Source organism: Lichenostomus cassidix, chromosome 2, assembly GCF_008360975.1.
Source record: "Lichenostomus cassidix isolate B80296 chromosome 2, HeHo_3.0, whole genome shotgun sequence".
Taxonomy (NCBI): Eukaryota; Metazoa; Chordata; class Aves; order Passeriformes; family Meliphagidae; genus Lichenostomus; species Lichenostomus cassidix.
This window is the reverse complement of record NC_139482.1, coordinates 133,496,083-133,519,392: the sequence shown is the minus strand read 5'-3', so window position 1 is coordinate 133,519,392 and position 23,310 is coordinate 133,496,083. Positions and strand designations below refer to the sequence as shown.

General features: G+C 38.5%; 2 protein-coding genes across 9 annotated transcripts in view; one reads left to right on the top strand and one right to left on the bottom strand.

Moving 5' to 3' along the window:
• The first annotated feature begins 802 nt into the window (after positions 1 to 802).
• Positions 803 to 8,106, top strand: ABRA (actin binding Rho activating protein). Its single transcript, XM_085053407.1, has 2 exons — positions 803 to 1,604; positions 5,885 to 8,106. Exons 1-2 carry the CDS (start codon positions 868 to 870, stop codon positions 6,360 to 6,362), a joined length of 1,215 nt encoding a protein of 404 aa, XP_084909533.1. The 5' UTR covers positions 803 to 867; the 3' UTR covers positions 6,363 to 8,106.
• A 3,134-nt stretch (positions 8,107 to 11,240) lies between these two features.
• The window catches only part of OXR1 (oxidation resistance 1), a 260,480-nt gene continuing 248,410 nt past the window's right edge, over positions 11,241 to 23,310 (bottom strand). For 7 of the 8 annotated variants that reach the window (XM_085053401.1, XM_085053400.1, XM_085053404.1 and 4 more), the window contains 6 exons: positions 21,459 to 21,539; positions 18,068 to 18,193; positions 15,803 to 15,955; positions 14,681 to 14,776; positions 14,018 to 14,091; positions 11,241 to 13,260 (listed from right to left, as the gene is read on the bottom strand). In XM_085053401.1, the coding sequence (XP_084909527.1) occupies positions 13,125 to 13,260; positions 14,018 to 14,091; positions 14,681 to 14,776; positions 15,803 to 15,955; positions 18,068 to 18,193; positions 21,459 to 21,539 (666 nt within the window). In that variant the 3' untranslated portion in view covers positions 11,241 to 13,124. The remainder of the gene's footprint in view (positions 13,261 to 14,017; positions 14,092 to 14,680; positions 14,777 to 15,802; positions 15,956 to 18,067; positions 18,194 to 21,458; positions 21,540 to 23,310) is intronic. The other variant, XM_085053399.1, reaches the window with a different exon arrangement.

Here is a 23,310-nt window from a genome sequence, read left to right as displayed (position 1 = left end):
CTGTAAACATAATTATGCTGTATGAAACTCTTAAAAAGCAGTGAGAAATTAAAAAGGTCATATTTTATTTTTTCAAAACCCTAACACTTGGAGATCATTCATCCACCTGATCAAGTCAGACTTACTATACTGATCCCTAGACGCAGTGATTCCCTGTTCCTCAGTGCTGACACCAAACACGATAGCGTCCCCAGACCCCCCTGAAGGTTCATTCTAAAGAGAGAGACATTAATAGATAATGACTGGGAAGAGAACACATAAATACCTGCTAAAAAATTAACAAACCTCTATAGAGTTGGACACATGAGCAATAAGAAGAAGTCACCTGTTATCTTTTTAGGAAATACCTCTAATATTTTCTCAGTCATAACTTGCTTCTGGCTTCACAGCCCATGACAAGGGGCACTATTTTCTGGTGATGATGAGGGATGTCTACTCTGGCCAAAGTTGTTAGCAACTTACAGCACTTCACATTTAGCATTTTCAGTCACTCTGATCAGGATCTCTAACCCAAGTGCTGTATTTCCAAAAGAATAAGACCCTTGACAACAAACTGGGGATTCAGCAGTCCCAGGGAGGGCGCACTAAAGGAGCTGTTACTTTCCCACTATTTCCAGTGCAGGTCTGTGTCACACTGTTTACATCATGCATCATTCATCTGCTGTGATGAAATGTAACCCTGTGTTTTAAAAAAAGACCTCTGCAGCAGTGAGGATAATGTATCTTTGTGAGAAACGTTTCACATATTTTCCATGGGCATCAACTGCTCCTGCTTCTATTTAAATCTGTGTGGCCCTGCTCAGAGGGCATCATTCACTTCAAGAAGTCCATTCAGAAGGTGCTGAGCACAAGAAGGGGAGAGCCAGGATGGCAGCAGACAGCAACATGGCTCCTGAAGAAAAGCCACGCAGTGCTCCTGCGAAAAGGGCTGTCCACAAGATCCGAATGGCCAGCCAAGTCTTCAGCTTGGCACGAGGCTGGCAGCAGTGGGCATCTGACCACCACGTAAAGCAAGAGCAGGAGCCCTCTGGATGGGTCCCCACTGCAGCTCAGACTGTACAGGAAAATTCCTTTGAAAAACGGCAAATTCCACCTGTCAAGAGGGACCAAGAAAAAGAGGATGAAAAATCTTTAGCAAAGGAATTGGTGACAATAACAGATGCTGAAAAAAAATCAAAGGAATCAGATGAAGCCCTCAAAACATTCAGCATTAAAAGCAAAGAGGTGACCAAAACAGTTGTCAGCAAAGCCTATGAACGAGGGGGTGATATCAGCCTCCTCAGTGAAAGATATGAAAACAACAGCAGCCCCGAGATGACCAAGCTCAAAGAAGAATCAAGTGCTATTGACAAAATTCTTGGTGGCAAATTACCTTCAACCATAAGGAGAAAGTGTTCAAATGTGGTGTCAGAGCTGACCAAGGGCTGGGAGCAGATGGAAGAAGAGGACAAAGATGGGAAGAAGGAAGGGCTGCTGCTCAAGTGTCGGGATGACAGCCTGGATGCCCAGGACAGTGGCTATGGGGAAGCAGAGGACAAACTGGAGCAGGAAGAAAGTGACCAGGAGGTGACAGCTGTGAGGATTAAACGGCCTGCACCATCTCTGTAAGTGAAGCATCTTTATTAAATTAACACAAATGGCAGAGGGGTAAAGGTTTCCATGAGGAAGATCTGGGGGGCGGGGTGGGGAATGGTAGGGAGTGGTCAAAGATAAACTATTATTCTTGACTTAGAAGAAATTAATAAAATTCAGGAGACCTTTCACATATCACTCTGTGCTTAAATAGTCAACAACATCAGACTACAGCCCAGGGTTTTACCTGCTATGTACATAATACACAAAGTCAGGAAGTTATATTAGGGAGATGTTAACTATATTTAGTTTTCACACTGGATTTACTAGTTTATCAAAATGACTACTTACTTCTTAATACTTCAGTCCATAATTCAAAATCACAACTTTTACCTAATCAAGACCCCTCAGCTTTTCATTTATTTCAGCAAATGTTTTCTAAATCAATATATTTGACAAGTAATATTTTGAAACACTTACTCATTATTTTGCTTAGTATAACTTGTAAATATTCTCAGGAGCAATTTGTATTGCAATATGCAATTGAGAATGTCCCAAATTAACATTGCAGGGATTACTTCCAAGTACTTCTTACCAAAAGCTGGGTTCACTGCTTCTCTTTGGAAGCTTTCCACGAATTTAGAATTCACCAAGGGAAAGAAAGCAAACTTCACGGTATCTGGGACCCCAAGTTCATATCACATCACAATCACCTTTTCAGAATGGAAAAACTGGATCAGCACCAATGATGAAAAGCTGACGAAAATGCCAAAACAGACTTTGTGATCCCTCTGCAGACAGGCAGGCAGGCTGTATCATGGCCACTGTTTTGGTTTCACATCTCACCACTGGTGAGCATTACCATGACCATTAGACTGTGACTAACACAGCTATGGATTTCAACCACACACTGCCTTTTAGCTCAGCTATCTGAACACACAGCCTTAGAGCTATTTTAACTATTCAGATGGGATTAGAATGATGCTTTGCTGTACAGCTGAACAGACAGCTCCTGTAAGAAGAAAATGGTTAACAGCCCAAGTGAATAAAGCTCTCCAGTAACCTTGGGCTTGAAATTTTGTAGTACCTGATTTTAATAAGGACTGTGTGCACCATCCTTTCACAGAAGTCAGGACCTCAAAACAAAGATTCCAAATATACAGTGGAAAAAAGATACATTTGCAGCACTTATGTGTAAACAACTTCAATTAAAACAATTATTCTGTTTCAAATGTTATAGTAGAAACACACCAACTATCTAGCTTCTGTTAAACTTTTCTTATATTTTCCTCATATGTCTAATTTTAGTGCTGCTACCTAGAAAAAAGATCGATTAGCCATATTTGCTGTGGTTCAAATGACTGAAATAACACCCTCTATGTTACTTACAGCACTCTCTTCCACTGGAATTTGACACAACAATAATTTTCTGCACTTAGAGTGCTGCTATCAGGACTTGATTTTTTTAACTATTCATTTTTAAAAATTTATTTTATAGCCTCAGAATATAATATTTCATCCTGCTACATTTATGAACCTTTCAACGTGGCTTAATCTTCTTCAAAAAGGCCATAAGTACACAGCTGTTAAAGAATATCTCCCATTTTCCTCTCTACATCCCAGGAAAAAGCATCAGCACTAGTATTTTGTTTTCCTCACATCAGCACCTTCCTTTTTTCCACCTGCAGTGCTTACTGGAATAGAGTAGCTTCTGCAGTAGAAGGCCTGTTAACTCCTCCTGTCATAAGAGACACTATTTTGTTCCAGCTTAAGAGTAAAAGGGATGCAACAAAAGGGTTATGAAACTCAAAACATTAAAAAGGGAGCCATACCTTTTCTCTACAGACAGAATCAGGGGGAATCTGCAATATGGATATTATCTGCCTAAAAGTCAGAATGCATTTAGGATGATCTTTCTGGTTAACAGGTTGACTAAGTTGATTGTTACACATAAAGCACTTTGTACAGTGGTTGAAAGTTCAAAACCTTCCCTTTGGATGCACAATCCTTTGTGTAGGTGTGGTAGAAACATGAAAATGCTTCTATGTGTACACAATTCACATTGCTAACTTGTCATTTAGCTAAACAATGGCAAAAATGGCACTTCAGCCACCAGAAATGGTTAAATTAGAAGAGGTGGTAAAAATGTAAGGTATTTTCAAACCCATGTGGGGCATGATAAAAGCAAAGGGATAGACAAGATGATGGCTTTCTTAACCACTGGGAGATGATTTGGATGAGGAAGGTGATAATAACATTCTGCTAGAAAGGAAAATTATTTTCAGTAGAAAAAGGAGGAATACATTCTAGATCGTTAAATTAAAGCAGGCAAAAAAGACTTCACAGCCTCCTGCTATCTCACTCCCTCCCTTCTCTCTGCTCGACCTAGAGAATTGAAGCTCTAGGACTTTCTCAGAGGTTATAGTCCTTGAAGAGAAGGGGAAGCAGCTGGCTATGGCTGAGGGATAAGCCCTCCATGATGATACCTACTCATCAACTCCACCAAGACTCTTGGCAACACTTCAAGACAATTTTGATTCACTTAGGATGTTTTTTCCCCCCTGCCTTAACTGCTACCTTTTCACATGAAGAGCTGGTGAAGCAATCAATCTGAGCTTCAGCTGGAGTTCAGGCTGTGCTGGCACAGGGTTTCTCTGGACTTTGGGAGAGCTATAGGCTAGGGAGACAAATTTCTTTGCATTACCAAACCCTGTGCCCACAGCTCCTCTGGGCAACAAAGGCACAATTCAGGCGAAGGGACAAAGGATCAGAGCATTCCCTTTCTCTGGATGACAATAGAGTATATAGAGGAGCATTTGGTTTACTGTTGGGAAACCAAATTGTTTAGCTTTACCCCTCCAGTATCTTTTAATGCTTTCCTGCCTGTTAATCACTTACACACACAAAATCACAGCTACACTGTGATGCCTACTCTCAGGATGATCTGTAGGCACACCACAGAAGAAAGGTGCATTTATTTGGCAATTCAGTATGCTCAATTCTTCTGATGTTTTTTTCACCAAATTGATAGGGAAGAGTATTTTGGAGCTTTTAAAACACAGTTTCTCAATAAAGCTAAGGCAATCTTAGGGCACCTCCACAGCAAATAAAGTAGTGCAGCTCTCCTAGTGTTTTTTCTATCCCTGGCACAAAGTGTTTACAACTCTTGCCCTAGCACAGCCCTACCCAGTACTGGCATCTTTCTGGTGCACAGATCTGAACCAGGGACATCTCTATGAGTACTATACTCTATTTCAACCAGCCTAGTAGAAAACAAAGGAATGCCCAAACAGCAGGGAAACAGATTTTTCTGCAACTTTGCAGTCCTGTGTACTGTTTTGCTAAGTGTATTTTGATTCCCTGACGTTACTGTTAATATTCAGCTGACATTACTAGGGAGGTTTCAGAGCAGCCTTCAGGGGAGTAAAAATATTAGAAAACAAATTACTGTAGCACAGCCACAGCACAGCATAGTCCCAAGCTGAGTTCTGTACATACACGCTGACAGGACGTGGACAGCACAAAGACTAGCCCAGACTATCTATAGCTCCACCATAACATGTGACATTGGCCACGAGGGGAAAAAGTGTTTGCCTGGAGTCATCCAGAACTATGATGGAGAGAGAGAGGAAAAAAGAATCTGTGAAGGTCTTTCCTCATCCTTTGTCCTTGACACTGTCTACTTTAAAGGTTTCTACTTTAAAGGTTTCTACTTTACCCATAGGAAGGTGAATTCTGGACTTCAATATTTGATCAGAACCATGCTTCAAATACAGAAGTACAGACAGAGCTATTGCACTTGAGTAGCTTTTTGTTGTTGCTTTAGCCATTGACATCTATTACAGAGGACAGATTTTTCTAGGCATTACCCTCTGGTTTTCAGCCAGGTCATACACCTACAGCTATCAGCATCTCTAACCTCAGGGCAGGCACATTTCAGGCTTGGCCAGGCAGGCAGGAATAGGGAACTAAATGTACAGAAAATGCAGGTAATCAGCAACATTGTTTCGCTCCTTTACAGAATTAAGTCATTCCAGTAAAAAGTTTGTCAAAAAGGGCTCAGATCAGGGCTGGAAGGTGGCAGTGTAGACGGATTAAACCTGTGACCAGGGAACTTGCCTTAGAGTGCAAAATGAATGTGGACGAACAGCCCCCAGATAACTAATTTAGAAGTGGTGAACTCGTGCCACCTGGTGGATTTCAGCTCATTCCAAAAACTCAGTAACCCAGCTAGAGCAGAGATCAGTAAAGAGCAGAAGCACGTCAGGAAGCGAGGAGATGCAGAGCTCAGGTGTGTTTGTGTGTCTTCCAGCGGCAGCCGGCTGAGCGAGGAGGCGCGCAGCAACGCGCGCAGGAAATGCAGCGCCGTGCACAGCCTCAAGGACAGGTGGCAGGAATGGGCTGACCAGCACATCACAACGCAGAAGCTGAACCCCTTCAGCGAGGAGTTCGACCACGAGCTGGCCATGGCCACACGGCTGCACAAAGGAGATGAAGGATATGGCCATCCCAAGGAAGGAACCAAAACCGCGGAGAGAGCCAAGAGAGCCGAGGCTCACATCCACCGCGAGATCAGGGACATGTGCTTCATCATTGAATCCATGGCCAGGCCACGGCCCGACGGCAAGATCCAAGTCACCTTCGGGGAACTCTTCGACAGATACGTTCGCATTTCAGATAAGGTTGTTGGCATTCTGATGAGAGCCAGGAAACACGGGCTGGTGGACTTTGAGGGAGAAATGTTGTGGCAAGGAAGGGATGATAATGTCATAATTACTTTATTAAAATAATTAGGCTATAACCAGAACAACTGTTGGAGAGCTTTTCTCCCCTTCTCCCTTGCCATTAGCATTTGTGCATTTTAATATAAGATTCCCCTGTTCACCACACAGAAAAGACGAGTGTTTTTTGAAATATGCTTTATGCCTGAGGCATGACAAGTGCATTTGGATACCCAAGCATCCAAATGGACTTCATTTTGTGCAACAATTAAGTTAACTATAACATAAAAAGTAAGGAGAAAACTCTATGTGGAATACAAGCAGCTGACGATAAAAGCCCATAGCAATAAAAACAGCTACAAATAAATTCCAATTTCTACTTCTTCTTACATTAAGATATTCCCAACCTATTTAAACTGGAATATCAGGAATGTGAAACAGGCAAGATCAGAAGTTGAATGACAATATAAACTCAGACCAAGTTTTGGATCTACAAAATGGTCTTGTGCATACATTTCCTAATTAATTTATTTAAATGTAAGTAAAAATATCTTATTTTAATACAGAATCAAGGGTACCACACTTGTTTTCTTTACTAGCAGGATATGCAACTACTACTGCAGTATTATCTTGCGGCAACTGTTGACACAGCTTTCTCTTACATACTGCATAAAAAAATCCTTCTTTTTATAAATGGGGTTTTGTATATTTATTGTATTTATATAACTGATTTTTTAGATAGTTTCATAATTAAACTTATGGAGGTTGGAATGTAATGAATAAAAAAAGTTTTGATTAGATAGCTCCCTAAAAAATACCTTCTACGCAACATTGTGCAATGTATCATCTGATTATCTATGCAAATAATGTTTTTATAAATACAGGGAAAAGTAACATGTAACATATAAAAGCTATCCAGGTACTTGTACTTTTGTATACAGCAAAAAAGTGACTAACACCATCTTCCATTGAAATGTACCTCTGTGAGAAAAGAGAGAAACAGTGTTCGTAACTTTGAGGAAAATGTTCCATATTACACAGAAATACTGACATAATAGTACAGCATTTGCCATTCTGATGCCACTGAAATAATGTATTTCAATCCAGGTGATGCTGAAGAGGACTAAATGCTAATAAACAATACTTCTAGGACTTAAAATTGTATTATTTATGAATCTGAGACCTCTGTAAGGTCTCTACTGCTTACTGTACTAGAAAGGTCACTGTTTCTCTACTACTATAAAAATAGCTGTCCTGGTAAAATGTGTGTGCTTCACATGAAAAGCATTTGTTTCAGAGCGGATGCCTGGGCAAGTAATGAAAAAGTGTTTTTTCCCCCTTAAGATTCTTTCAAACGGAAAGAGCAAATATCTTCTTACAGAAGGTGTATGAACATCTTGTCTCTCTGATAAAACAAATATTACTGTCTTTTTATGATTACAGGCACTCCAGTTTGAAGCTCCAATGTACAAATAAACCAAATGTTTTATAACTTAATGATACAAGAACTAACTACTACATCTATTCTAAGTCTATGTAAATCATTAATTTTTAGGCAGTTATATTATGTGACTCTAAGAAAGCAAAAATTAATTTTAAGATGTAATCAATGCATCTTGAGACCTCTTAGACTACTCCAGCTGACCTACAAAACTGATGTCTTAGTGTATTACTTACATATCACAGTTTTTACCTGCATATTCTTAACTTACTCTTTGTCTTTATATAATGACCTTCATAGCTGTCTAAATTGTCTTGACAAAATTCTGTTGTCAAAGGAATACACAAACTATAAATAAAACCTTTAATTATTTCTTGGGTTATTCTCCCACATATTAGAAAACAAATTTGTGCACATATTCTGTGAAGTACAGTATCAATAAGTTGCTTCAAAATATAAGCACATTCTCCTTTTCACAGGCTGTTAAAATATTTCCTGGGAAGATTTCTCTGTCCAAAGCACTATAAAAGGATTTCAGGGAACATGGCAACAGACCTTGTACAAAATACCTGTACAAAGAATACACACTAAAGGCATATATTAAGTGAAATACATATTTCTGCTCATGGGAATTCTCATCCTACCACACGGAAACACAGAAGATGTAACAATGTAATCACTACTATACATCATCAATATACAGCTCACTGCAGATAACTTAAGCCTCCCATTCTGTCATCACAACATAATGTTAAAATCTATGCAAAACAAACCAAACCCCCAACTTTTTCCATTCTTCCACTTCAACTATTTTATTTCCAATCAGATGAGAAAACCACACGTGATATAACTAACATTTTTTCTCCTACCACCCTCCACTATTTACCTTTGAGTAGGCAGTATCATGCAAAGCCTTCTAATTTGTGAAAAGAATTTACCATTTTTGTGGAAAAGAAATATTAAATGTTGATATAAATTATGGTGTATGGAAGAATTTAATGTAGATTACATGCTTTATAACATTTTTTTACATAAAGTTGTGTGAGAAATTTATCCATGGAAAGTAGAAAACAAATCTGAACTCATTTAAAAACAACAAAACAAAACTACTCCATGAATTACCTAGCCTAACTCTGCTACTACACTGTGTTGCATTCCTGTAAAATTAGCAGTCTCTGCCAAATTTAAATATTCTAAGCAGAAAGATAAAGGTCAAAACCTGCTTGATTAAAGCAGTCTCTGTATACTTAAGACCTGCTTTCCTAGCTCTGACTTGCTTTGAAAAAACCCCTTAACCTTTGAGACAGTGAGCAACTCTCACCGTAGCTTATAGTTGCACTTTTTTTCTGAAATACTTTATTTGCCCCCAGAATGTTTTACTTGAAACAGAGGTCCTGCACTCTCCTGTCCGAGGCTAGTGTTGCTTTTGCAAGGGTTGTACAGTATGCATCCTTGGTAGTGAAAAATTTGTCTCTTCTTCTGTAGGATCTTACATACATCTTTCATATTCTCACACAGCTATCAGGCTTAAGTAACAGCATGGAATTTGTATCAGAAGAAATAAATTTTATTTTATACTTTTGTATTTTTTCAAGTCTTACCACAGCTGCTGCAGAGGCTTGAAACAAGTGGATGGTTCACTGCACATGTATCCCACCCAGCAGAAATCAGCTCCCTCCTCCACAGCAACAATTCCTTCTTTAAAAATGTTCCTGTACAGCCAAGTAATACAGTTCATTTTTAAAACAGCGGATGGCTATTGAAATAAAATTAGCTGTAGTGAAGAATGCAATATTCCTGGGGATATGCTCAATCATCACTATTACAGAACAAACACTGCAAGCCCTGGTCCCAAAGCCATTTCAGGTGCTGTGTACACACTGCACCACCCCAACATCTCAACGAAAGCCGCTGCTGTCACCTCAGGGCACAAAGTAGTTTAGCATTCAACAGCTTGTATACTATTAGCAGTGTAGTTATCACAACAGAAAACAAACTATGATTATGAAGCTTGTCAGGTAAGCACAGCAGAAAGCAGAGCTGGCACTGGCACTTTCTCAGTGAGACAGCCAGCAGGACTATTTTGATTTGCACACACTACACCAAGTGTACACCATTCCCTCAGCTGGACAATTTCTCTCTCTGCTCCAGAAGCAGAGAAGCTCTGTATCATTGCACAAGTATGTACTCTTAAGGGGAGAAAGAGGAGAGGTTTGTTCCCTTAATTGAGCTCCAGACTGCAGGGACAACAGTAAAATAATCTGATGACATCTGTTATTTTATGAAGGGAGAACATAAAAGTGAGATTTAAGATTCAAATACTGAATGAAGAATACAAGATTATTATTTTTTTTATTTGAAGTTGAAGGATTAGTCAACGTTTTTACTCATCTTCCAAGAGCAAATTTTATGCATTTTAATATTCTAATTCCTGTACAAAAAATAACTCTAATACAATATAAACAGGTGAGCAGGAGGATGCAAGCACAAGCTGTATTTAACAAATTATGATCTTATCGCAGATTAGAGAAAAGCAGCAACTAACACAGACAGGATTTAGAGCCAAGAGATGATACTTTAAGAACTCCATGTTTTGATTCCAGGTATTCAAACAAAGCATTGAGTTACTCAGTGAATCCATCCAAGTACTGTATGCTGAGATAGTCTCCTGGCATTGAACTCCTGATAACGGGTCTCGTAAGCCTTCAGCACATGTCAAACCCCAACTCTTTCAAATCCCAGAAACAAACCTGGCCAGAAAAGATGGAATGGAATTCCACTGCAGAAAATGCATAATGAATTGAAGGCAGGAGGGATATCGAGACAATGCCTTTGATCCCATCTACACAATTTTTTATGTGTGTCATACAGAAATTAACTACATCTCTGGTAATAAAACTCACATCTTCCGTAAGAAGACAGGCACCACTGTCTATAGATCCATTACACAGCCAGTTGTTTCACTAAGTGTTGCCACAGTCACTTATGCTTTAAATCAAATGTCCTGCTATTCCTCACCTAAGTTAGTATTTTAGAAACATGATTGCTGCTGTACTGCTTATTAAACACTATTCTTGATTTCCTCTTTTCTGCTTCCTATTTGCTTTTCCAAGACTGATCCAATACTTGGAAATGTTCAGCTACTGAAGATTTTTGTGTGCTTTTATTTAATTCTTTAAAGTATAATTCTTTATAAAATTCTTCACACCAGCCTTTAAAAATCTAAAATATGCTTTATTTGCAATATGAGCTTAGGATAGAGACCAAGCAGTTGAAGCAAAGGTTTTGTCAGCAAGGATGATCTGAGACTTTTTTTTCCCCTCCCTCTTCAAAATGGCTGAACATAACATTTCATTCCCATTGCTTCCCAGTGGGATTTAAAAAGCCCCAAAATGCCAAAAAAGATGATAAAATGTATCCTATACATTCAGTTATTAAATGAACAGCAAAATCCGTCATTTGTGCTTCTACATAAACTCCAACTTCTAAATAAACTCCAACTCAAGTTTATTTTTACATATATTTAGATTTATTTGCTATACATCACTGTGAGCTTATAGTACTTAAAATCCATTACAGGATTTTTTTTTTGTTGTTGTAATAATCAGTTGTAACTCCACAAAGACAATAATACTGCTGTGGAAGACCAAAGGGGAGAAAAGCCATTTCAATTTATTTACAGTTCCTTATTTGTAAACATTTACTCTACACATTGTACTAAGTTCTAATAAGGATAAAGAGATATACATAGAGACAGGAAACAAAGCCCTGTTTTCCTATTCATATTGAGCATTAGCATATTATAGATGAAACATCTGCCCTTTCTCATTACCATAGCAGTAAGCTGTCTTCAAATAAGTTTTTTTTCTTTAACTTTCCAGAAATGTAAATATTTTGAAATAATATACAACTACATCTATGTAAGCCAACCCATTTGGCTTTTATTCCATTTCTAGAATAATTTAAAGTGCTATAAGCAACCCGTCAATCAACACTTTTCTATAATAACAAAACTACTTTAAACATTAATTTACAATATAATATACAATGTTTGTCTGAAATAGCTGAAATTTCAGCACAGAGTCAGTCACTGTCACACTTAACAGCAATTTTTTTGTTCTTTTTTGTTTTGTTTTTTTGCAGAACATAGAATAAAAGCTTTGAAACAAACAATTTTGTTGAGCTGTTATTGCCACAATGGCTTATCAATTTTTCTACAAAAGTGGACAAGAGCTACTGGAACTGTATTCTAGCCTGTCATTTATTTTTTGAGGTCACATGACAGTGAGTTTGCATATTCCACAAGTCTACTGAATTACAATATTGTCTACCTATGATACATGATGTCATTTTAATCAGAGCTGGTGCTAATTGTAAATTTACAACATAGACCCACTCAAAAACATCACAAGTATTTTTTTTCTTTGGACAGGAATAAGCTATATTCTTTGAGCTGATGTGCTACACGGCTACAACAGTATAACAGTATATATCTGACACTTTATGTTGAAGAAAGATGCATCTGTTTCTGTACTTTTAATGCCCTACTATAGCTACAAATTGTTCACTGAGTTTTGCTTGCTTTAGCCTTTTAATTTTTTGGAACTCTCATATTCTTACATTCTCTTGCCACTTCATAAGTCTTTGCCACATAGTTCAATATTCTCAGTATTTGTCCCAAACCTGCAGATCATTAACAGCATGTGCAAAACACTCTTTAAATACAATCAGCATGCAGCTACAACACATATTAACTGACTTTTTTCTAAACATAAACAATAAACAAGACGAGTGGCACTGTTGACTTTGGATATCTTCTAACTTCACCATGTGTGTACTGGGATGCATTAAGAAGGAATGCTCAGCTTCTCACCCATTTGTGGCACCACTTGAAGAACACATCATTGATCTGGACCAATCTCTGCAGTGCTGCTGCCAAATACCCACACGCAGCTTTCTTAGAGGTTCACAGAGGGCAACTTCATTCATAGACATAATTTGAATACAAAAATAATAACCTATATTCAATGAAGCAGCCCCCTAGCAGGATTGCAGGAAAGGTGTGTGTGGGAAACCTGGGAGGCAACTGTAATATGGATAAGAAAATTTTGCAGGCTCAAAGTAACTAATGCTAATTTTTAGTCCACAAGGTCAATATTTTGTAAAAGAGTCTATAGCTTAGAAAAAGTATGACAGTATATTACAGATGTGAGAGCATGAAAAAACATCTGCTATTTAAAAAAAAAAAAAACCAAAAAAAACCAATGGCCACGCTGAAAACTTAGAAAAAAAACAGATAAGTAAAATACATTATATTGCTCCTAGGGATTTTTAAGCTGCACTGATTCATGTCAGGTTTGGGACAAAAACCTGTAGAAATAGTTGAATACTTATTCAAAAGCCCATATTTCTATGTCTTGAATAGTGAAGTCTTCTCGCTTAGAAAGTGTGTGATTCCCAAATGTTTTACATGAATGACTTCTTCCATGGTAGAGATCACCATCAAGCCAAAGAGCAAATTCTCCTCTGCAAGACAGACAATGTATTAAAGCAAAAGACTGAGGGAGTAAGCACTGAATCTATCAATGTAATTTTCATTCAAAATTCAGTAATGAGAAGGAATTAAAGAATTAGTTTTTAACAGCAGTACCTCATTGCTGCTGATAAATCTATGCTACAAAGTTTTTATTTTTTTTACTCTTAATTATTAATTTGGGAATATCCCTTTTGCAGATATTCTGAAATAAACAGCTAACTAGAATTCCTTGCTTTTCAGCCTCTTCCATTTTTATTAAGAAGATGACATAATAGCACTTTTCTGTCTAAAGAGAATGCTGATAACAAATAAGAAAAACATTCCAGAAGCATTTGCACCTGGCATGGGTAGGGGGGAGCGGGGAGGAACAGGGCAAGAGGACAGGACAATGTATGATTTCTGAAGACCCTGGCATGTTTTGGGATGGTTCTGTTTCTCTTTCTGAATTCAGCCCTCTTCCAGTTACACATAGCTTTCACATTTACATTCTTCCAGAATCATCATATCTCATGCAAGTCAAGCATGGAAGTCATCATAATCTTGCAGGGCTGAAAATTCATGCCACACTACGTTAAAGACAAACTTCCTGTTAAAATTTTGTCAACATCAAAAGCTACACACCTGACATATTAAAGTTTCTTGGCTGCTAACTGCTGAGTCCTGCTCTACCAAATGAAAGTTAATTCCAATTTTTCTTTTCAAAGGTGTCCAGATGAACACTTTTACCAGATTCTAATTGTAACTTACCCTCCGCCACCAAAAGCAAGAGAGTCCATGTCTCCTTTAATGAAGAACATGTTGTCTCCTGTCCATTTAAAAACCTAAAGAAAAAAAAATCAAAACAACCAAAACAGATTAGCAAGTAAAGATATCTGAACTTTTTTTGTGGGCAGAAGAGAAACCAAACATCAGTAAAGACAGATTATGGGTGGCTAGAGGACAGCTTAATAAAGTTATCAAGTTGACGCAGAAAATTCAGGAAACAGATACTTGCAAACAAAAAAGTCTCTGAGGTTTTATGCTAATTAAAATAAGACCATTCCAAAGCAGGTCATCTTTGAGCACCAAAACTCCTACACAATGAAAAATATGAAGAAAATATGCTTAGGTTAGATGATACACCCCTAAAAAGTTTGTGAATTTTCAGACACCTGGAAGAATTTAGAAGAGTAGAAAAATCTTCAGTACAATTACAGAGTCAGGTTGAGTGTGTTCTTCAGCATGCAAACACTACCGATTTACTCTGCTCTTAAACATTCCATGACAAAAATAGTGCGATGACTTTTTTTTGGCCAACTTGTAATATTTTTCAGATTTACTGTTAGATTTATTCATTAGGTATTTTAATATAATGCACTTGACATGGTGGTGGGGAAGGTAGCAAAAGCATACAAAGTCATTACAACTTACCTCAAAATCTGGAGAAAAAGTGAACATAAAGGTCTCCCCAGTGCCATAAAAACCATCACTCACTTTGAATGGTTCAGATGCTAGTGCACCAAAAACCTGTAGCAAAAATACATGAGAGAAAGAAAAACTTCAGAGAAACTACACAGAAGCCAAGAATCTCTAATGATAATAACTGATAAATCAGGTTTTAAGTATTGCCAGGTTTGAAATTTCTTACACTGTATCATAGTGTAAGAGCGCAGATATGGTAGAGTGTTTTGTGGTACAATGGAAAGTAAGAGCACTCTTCTTCAATAACAAGGGAACACAGCAAGAAAAAAAAAAGTCTAATGGATAAAAACTAAACTCAGAAAACTCTCAGACAAAAACTCAGAAACAATGTATACATATTCAGAATTTCAGATCTAAAGGTCCTCCTTATATATCTCATATTCCATTTCACCTAGGCTATTTTCAGCCAATTCCTAGCTGTAGCTGAGTTATTTTCCATGTCATTTACTAATTCCAGCCCAATTAACAGGTAAGCATTGGTTACTCTGTCTTACAAGGCAAACAGATTTTCACAAAAGGACAGGATGCCATCCAGAGGGACATAGACAAACATGAGAACATGGTCTGTGTGAATCTCATGAAGTTCAGGAAGTCCAATGCAAGGTTCTGTACCAGGGTCAGAGCAACCTCTAACTTAAGTACAGACTTGGAGATGAACCCATGTAAGAGCAGCCCTGAAGAGAACAACTTAGGGATTCCTGTGGATGAAAAGCTGGACATGAGCCAGCATGTGCTCACATTTTGTTGAACTCAACAACTCAACAAGATCTTCCAGCATCAGAAAGTTTTAGAGACTGTATTTCTTGTGCCTTAAGTGCATAAAAAAATTTTAATTTATTAATTGGATATTACAAGACTCTTGCATTACAACACCTAACAAACCGTTAAGGTATTTCCTAGATATGTAGTACGTTGAGGATTGCTCAATTGTGGAAGACATTTCTAAGGAGAAGACTTGCTTCATACACACAATTTTATCTCCCATGATGGACTGAAGCATCAGCTACTCCTTTATACTCCACAAACATTTTTCTTGATGGGTCCTCTACTTTCACCCACACATCTTCCTACCTGTCCATCACTGTCTTTGATAACCAACAGCACAGGTGTGTCTAATCCCATCATGGTCCGGTACAAGGTCTTCAAGCTCATGCCATGCTTTGCAGTACTGTAGACAAGAGTCCATGGATAGCCAATAGTCCGAGGTGGAAGAGACTTTGTGAGCTATCAACAAGAATATCACAACCCTTTATTTAATATATGCTTTATATTTAAGAATGTATTACACATAAATGAAAGCAGATTATGTTCTGCTCAACCACATTTAAGTATCCTTAAAACCTAAGAACTAAACCTGAAGTTTCACATGTATATTTTCTACTTTTGGTCACTCAAGCAGGTTTCTTTTCCTACCGCTACAGGTCACTGATCTGCAGAAGAATGATTTATCAACTAAAGAACATGTGTTTGTTAAGGTCTCTGAAAGATTTATCCATATAATTACTCTTGTATAACAACATTGCATGTCTCAGTATTGAGTAAGTAGATCACTCAAGTCAGCAGGTAACAAGCTGAAGGGTAAATGATGCTTGTGGCCCTGTTCCTGTGCTTTTAAATCCAAAACTTCAATTAACACATTTATAATGAAATCACTTTGGACAGGACAGCAAGAACTACAGTGTTTTCACTGATCTTTTCATGAAAGAATGAAAATAGGGCAAAGACAGACAAGAGCTGTCATGGTGCATTCAAAGTTAGGATGTAAAAACAAAGCAACGCTTTAGCTATGAATTGTGCTCTGCTCAGACACTTAGACACACAGAGGTCTATGGTGCCAGATGTGATCCACCCAAGGAAACAGATGGAGCTGGCAGATATGTCTACTGAGCTACTTCCCACCATTTACCAGTAGTCCAGGATAACTGCAGAGGTCCTGGTTAGCAAGTGAGGTGTCCTTTTACAAGATGGGCTGTAGGGAGGATCCCAGGAACTACAGGCCTGTCAGTCTGATCTCAGTGCCTGGGAAGGCCATGAAGCAGGCCATCTTGAGTGCCATCACACAACGGGACATGTGTGGGACAACCAGGGGATCAGACCCAGGCAGCATGGCAGGTCCTGCTTGGCAAACCTGATTTTCCTCTATGACAGGGTGACCTGCTAGGTGGATAAGGGAAATGGAATGTTGTCCACCTGGACTTCAGTAAAGCCTTTGACACCACTTCCTACAGCACTCTCTTGGAGAAACTGGCTGCCCATGGCTTGGACAGGCATGCTGTTTGCTGGATGAAAAACTGGCTGGATGACTGGGCCCAGAGAGTGGTGATGAATTAAATCCACTTGGTGGCCAGTCACTTGTGGTGCTCTCCAGGTCTCAGTACTGGGGCCAGTCCTATTAATGTCTTTATCAATGATCTGGATGAGTGGATCAAGTGCATCCTCAGTCCATTTGCAGATTACAACAAGCTGGGCAGAAGTGCAGATCTGCTGGCGTGTAGGAAAGCTCTGCAGAGAGACATGGACAGGCTGGATTGATGGGCCAAGGCCAACAGTATGAGGTTCAATAAGGCAAAGTGCCAGGTCCAGCACTTGTGTCACAAAAACCTGCAGTACTACAGGCTGGGAGAAGAGAGGCTGGAAAGCAACCCAGAGGAAAAGGACCCAAGGGTGCTGCTTGAGAGATGGCTGTGCATGAGACAGCATGTGCCCAGGTGGCCAAGAATGGCATCCTGACTTGTCCCCCTGTACTGAGCACTGGTGAGGCCACACCTTGAGTACTGTGTGCTCTTCTGGGCCCCTCACTAAAAGAAAAACATTGAGATGCTGGAGCGACTCCAAAGGAGGGCAGTGAAGCTGGTGAAAGGTCTGGAGAGCACTAAGGGGGCTGCGCTTGCTTAGCCTGGAGAAAAGGAGGCTCAGAGGGGCTTCATCACTCTCTACAGCTACTTGAAAGTAGCTTATAGTGATCAGTCTTTTCACTCAAATAACAAGGTAAGAGAAAGCATCCTGAAGTTGAGCTAGTGGAGGTCTGGATTGGATCTTAGGAAGAATTTCTGCAGCGAAAGAGTTGTTGACCATTGGAACAGGCTGCTCAGGGAAGTCGTTGAGTCACGATCCATGCTGAAGTATTTAAAGGATGCGTAAGATGCGATATTTAGAGAAAGGGTTTAGTGGTGGACTTAGCAGTGGCACTTTTCTAATATACACAGTATATTTTCTTCTATTTAACATCACACTTACTGGTGTGTTAATATCTTCTTACTGGTGTATTTTACACTACAGGCATAGTGTTTGTGATATAATATCCAACAACAAAAAATGACATATCTACTTTCATACCTTTTCAATTTGTTCTGGCTGTAGTAATTCACTTGGATCGCTAAGATTTGGCCGGAATGCTTCAGGCTCCAGGTCTGTTTTAATATTTGTTGCCTGTTTTGAATTGGTATCTTCTCTTGTTGTTATCTACAAAAAGAATAGCAAGAAAATAAGTATTTGCCATCCTATTAGCAAAGTAAACGTCACAGGTTTAAAATCATGCAGTTATCGATTATGCAAGTCCTTTGAAAGTTTAGAAATCCAACAGATTTGATCAGACCGAGATTTCCACTGTTTCCAACAGCAAGTTGGTACACAACTATATAACAATAACTTACACAGACACCTACTCAGAAGAATGCTATAGTTTTATTCTAAAATAAGAAGCAGGTCTCATAAACAGCTGAAGGGATTCAAATGCTTTTCTGAAGAAACCTTAAAAAGTTACTGCATTTTAATACTGACATAGCATTATGAGTATAATTTAAAAAAAAAAGAAGAAAAGGAATTAAAACATCAACACTGACATTTCTCAGTAGTTTCTGAACCAATACTCTTTTAGAGTACTTAAGACACTTTTCAGATATGCAGGAGACATCTGGGAAGACTGCTGTCATATATTTTGAGCAAACCATTTGAATGGAGCCTTAGGAGTAGTGCTGCTCCATAAACTGATCTGCTGGAGTATTTACGGGAATCAAAGAAGAAAGTATTGAGAGGGTGGGGAGGGGAAAGCAGCAATAATACTTAAGCTGCATAGGGAGCACTGAGGTCTGGCCAAGATGCACAGTTTAATATACTCAACCTACTTATCGACCCTATTGGGTGGAGATGGCAGAGGCCACAAAATTCCTTATCAGATATAGCTCACAACAGCTTCTTCCTCCAGTCAACATTCACTGGCACTTCCAAGTTAAAGTGCCATGTCTTGATAACTATAATAGCTAAGATCCAAACAGATTTCCATCTATAAATCCAGCTGCAGGGATATTTAAAACTTGCTAGGGATAGTGAAATCTGACAGATGAGTAGGACAAAGTGAGGAAGTTAGTAAAATAAGCCACTGCAGCACAACTTATAAAAATGCTGAGAGATTTGATAAAGAAAAAAGAAATCTTAACAAGATTAAGCTCATCTGAAAAATTTATCAGCCTAAATCAAGTTTTACTAAAAGCCAGCCTGTCCAAATTAAAACCTGAATCCTGAAAATTTCAAGAAAATACCTGCCAAATCCAGTTTGCCACATCCCTCATACTCTAAACATACAGGATACAACTGCAATATTTTGCAATATCACCATGGTAAACTTTGCCCAATTTTTGTGAACTTCTCAGTTAATAAATGAAAAGCCGAATCAAAGAAAACTCTGAAATACAGACAGGAGTATTTAAAAAAATACAGACCCCCTGAGCCAATAATAGAACACCCTTTTCATCTCCCTCAAGAACTATGAAAAAAGTTCCTATCACAAACTCTTGTTATTTAAAAATAGGCTTATAAAGTCAACATATCCAAGTATATTCATCCAGTAACTCAATCACAGTATTAATTCGTAACTCAAGAAAATGTGTGCTTAAATTGAATATCAAGCAAGAAAAAAGCTCAAGCCTTCCTTTTTTCAATGGAAGGTAACAAGACCTTCCAATGTAGACTATGCACTAATTTCCATATCATAGCAAAAAAGTATATGCCGTTATCTATATAGCTTCATGTACAAAAAGATGACCTGCATGTTGCTTTACAGTGCTGTCACTAAAATGTTATTTCATAGTCAAAATATTTTCCACCTTTAATGCCTTTCATCCATCATATTACTGCTTCAGCTCCAGAGAAGTTCAGCATTGTTCAACTGTAGAGCAGAAAACTTCTCCCTTTGTTATTCTTTAATTCTGATTAAAGAACACCATGAAAAACATGAATAATTTGGATTCTAGTGGTGTGGGGAGCTCAGTTTCTTGGTTTAGAGTTTTTGTGTATTGGGGTATTTCTTTAGTTGGCTTTTTTGCAATTTTTATTATTATTACAGTAAAGCAGTTTTCTTCTAGGAAGAACACTGCTTTGTAGAAGCAGTCAAGGAGTGTCTGTTCAAAAGAATCCGATAAAAAGCACTCTAGCTTCAAAATTTGTAGATTTATTTCCCACCAAAGTTGAACAGAGCAGACTAACCTATGGTCATATTCCAGGGGCTTCCAAGATTGGTAACTGTCACACAGTCGATGCCACATATGAGATCACAACTCTCAAATGGCCTCAGAGCAGAGTTTAGAGGCTGTAGCCCATCACATCGGATTTTTCTAGTCTGCCTAAACTTTGAGTTTAGGCATACCAGGTGAAAGCTATTTGGAATGAGCTCCTACACATCCAGAATATAAATACAGATATTCTCCACCACTATTTGCCAAAAACAAAATAGTTCTGTTCTCAAGCAGGATTAATTTTATGTTTTTTTGCAAGATTTCTGACTTTCCTCTAGAAGCACAGCTTTTGGGTTCAAGGTTCATGCTCATTACTGATGTATGCAACTGTACTACTCACAAAACATTTTAAAGCCATAAATCACTGATTATTAAACAAACAGGAATAACAGAGCTAAGAAAATGTTTTCTTCTGTGGAATTACCTATAGGTAAAAAAGTCAAGACCAAAGAAAACAAAACAGCATTTTAAATTTTCAGCAGCCAAGTACTAGAGGAAAACAAAATAGTTGATGCTTCTAAGGAAATCTAAGCTATGCTTTCCATCAGTAAGGCATCTATGATGTGCACAACAGCTATCAATTTTATAACTCTCAAACTATGAAACACCTAAAGAGAATGCAAATATCAGTTTCAATCCATATATTTAGACCTTCAAAGATCCAAACTGCTTTTCAAGTACTGTTTTGTGTGTATGTGTATGACCTTTGCTATGTTGAACTGCCTCAGTTACCTGCTTTTATAATGGGAAAAATACTTACCTATTTCACAGAAGTTGTGAAGCTTCATACTTGCCATGTACTGTGAGATTCTTGATGAAAGATTCCTATATAAAATTAAACACCCATGCAACAAGGTTTTGGATTCTTCACCTGTTTTGCATTCTTTTTAGGGAAGCTTCTAACACAACACACCAGTCTAAAGTAGAAGGTTAAACACAACACTGCAAATCAAGCAGTACTGAGAACAAATTTTCAAATTCTAACAGAAAATTCCTGTGTGAAAAAGGTGGAAATAGTAATTCCATCATAAAATTACTGGTTCCATCACAGAATTGCACAATTAAACACATCCAAAACAAAGGAATTTTCTGCTGGATCCTTGTAGTGCTGTAGACAAGACAAACCCACTGAGTGCAGGACTTGCCCTGATCCAAGACACTACAAAGAAAGATGTTTTAGTATCTGGAGATGGGGTTTAAACTACTGAAGAGGGCACCTGGAGACGTCTGCAGAGTGTGCGCAGTTCTTCGCTATTTAGAGCATCGATCCTGCGGTGATACTCAGCCACTGACACTACCTGAATATGGAGACAGGAAGACAATAATTCCACTGACAGTTGAAGAAAAGTAAAAAGGTATGAAAGAAAAAAACTGGAGGAGAGTGATGACGGGAAAATGCGCAATGACAACAAACAAACAAGAAGGGCCAAAAGATGTCTGTTTTTGCAAGGACAGTGCACATGTAGGTGATTTTAGACATATGAGTAAACATAGCAAGATTACAAAATAAACACGAAGGGCACTAGCAGTCAGACACCTCACTGATCTAGGATGAATACAGAACTGAGATAGGAGTGCATAAAGTTTCCAGTATCAGGATGCTAAATTAAAAGTCAATCTGAGTTGCATGCCTTAACCAAAACTCTTCAGCCCAAGGTCCTCTCAAACATTCTTTACACACAGATTAACGAATCCTGTGAACCTGGTTTGCTTTCCTAGACGAAGACTAGAAGCAAATCTCAGGCTTTTCAGTAAGTTCTAACTCTTGTGTCTGGCAGTGAAGACACAGTTAAAGACAATGTAGCAGCACTACAGTGTAATAACATCCCAATACCACCCAACAATATCTTTATCCTGGACTTTCTATTCCCCTCCAAAGCTTCAGGAGTTGCTCATCTGTCAACACATTCACTTCAAATGGCATCTCCACTTTGGCAGGAGGTGTACAGCCAGAAAGTCTTTAATCAGAAAGCTCTAGAACATGCTGCTCTGGTGCAACAAGCTGGCTAAAGGACTAGAACAGTCATTTTGATGTAACTAGAGCAAATAATGTGATTTTGAGAACAACTCAAAATCATCATTGGTATGAAAGCATCTTAAAACAGCTGGTGGAGAGATTAAATGGATGTCCCATGTAGTAAGAGCATATTAAAAACTTCTAGAGCCTACCACAGTGCAAAGGAAGACAACCACAAGTCCAGCAGCTCCCCATCTACCTGTCCCTACTACAAGGAGTTTGGCCAGATACTCGCCACTGTCCTGAGTACAGAGCCCACAGTCATGCATGACTGGCTCTTGAGCAGCGATGGTTCACTCTACCCCATGCAACTGCAAGGCAAGGAAAAAGGAACACTTGTGACATCCAGCTTTATTACTGAGTAATCCGTAATTACTAGCACTCAATTTACTTCCATTATTTTTCTGCTGTTCTCTTTAAACGGATCAAGAATATTGTTGTCAATTGTACTGGCTTGTGCATTCTCAGAGTCAAGTAGCTATATGTAAAGCTTTAACAGCATTCCACTCAAACTGATAGAGTATTCCACTCAAAGTGATAGTATAATTTTATCCTTTTATTTGCTATAACACTTCATTGCAAATTTACACTGTTCACACCAGCAAATTATGAACATAATCCAGAAAAGCAGTAATATGAGGACCCTTTAGTCTTATTGTTTCTTTAAGCTATACCCTACCACATGTGAGGCAGTAGGTAACTTACAACAGGCCATGTGGTTACTTAAGGAGATTCTTGAGAACAAAAATCTCAAAATCCCTGACACCATTATATAGTTGTTTCACACAGTGGAATGTAGACAGTTTTCTAGGCAATGCCATCTTGCCTTCAACCTCTCAAATGCATACTGTCATCATCCTGTATCTGGGAATTGCTTATCAGCTTTTTAACTCAGAGATCAACCTTTTCATATGCCATGGAAATGCCTCATTTTTCTTGCTTGAGACAAACATGAATGCCTATCCAAGTATGTATAATGTAATAGCTTCTTGGCATGCTGAACCTGTTGCACACCATCACATTTCATCTGTTTCGAGAACAAAAGCCTGAAT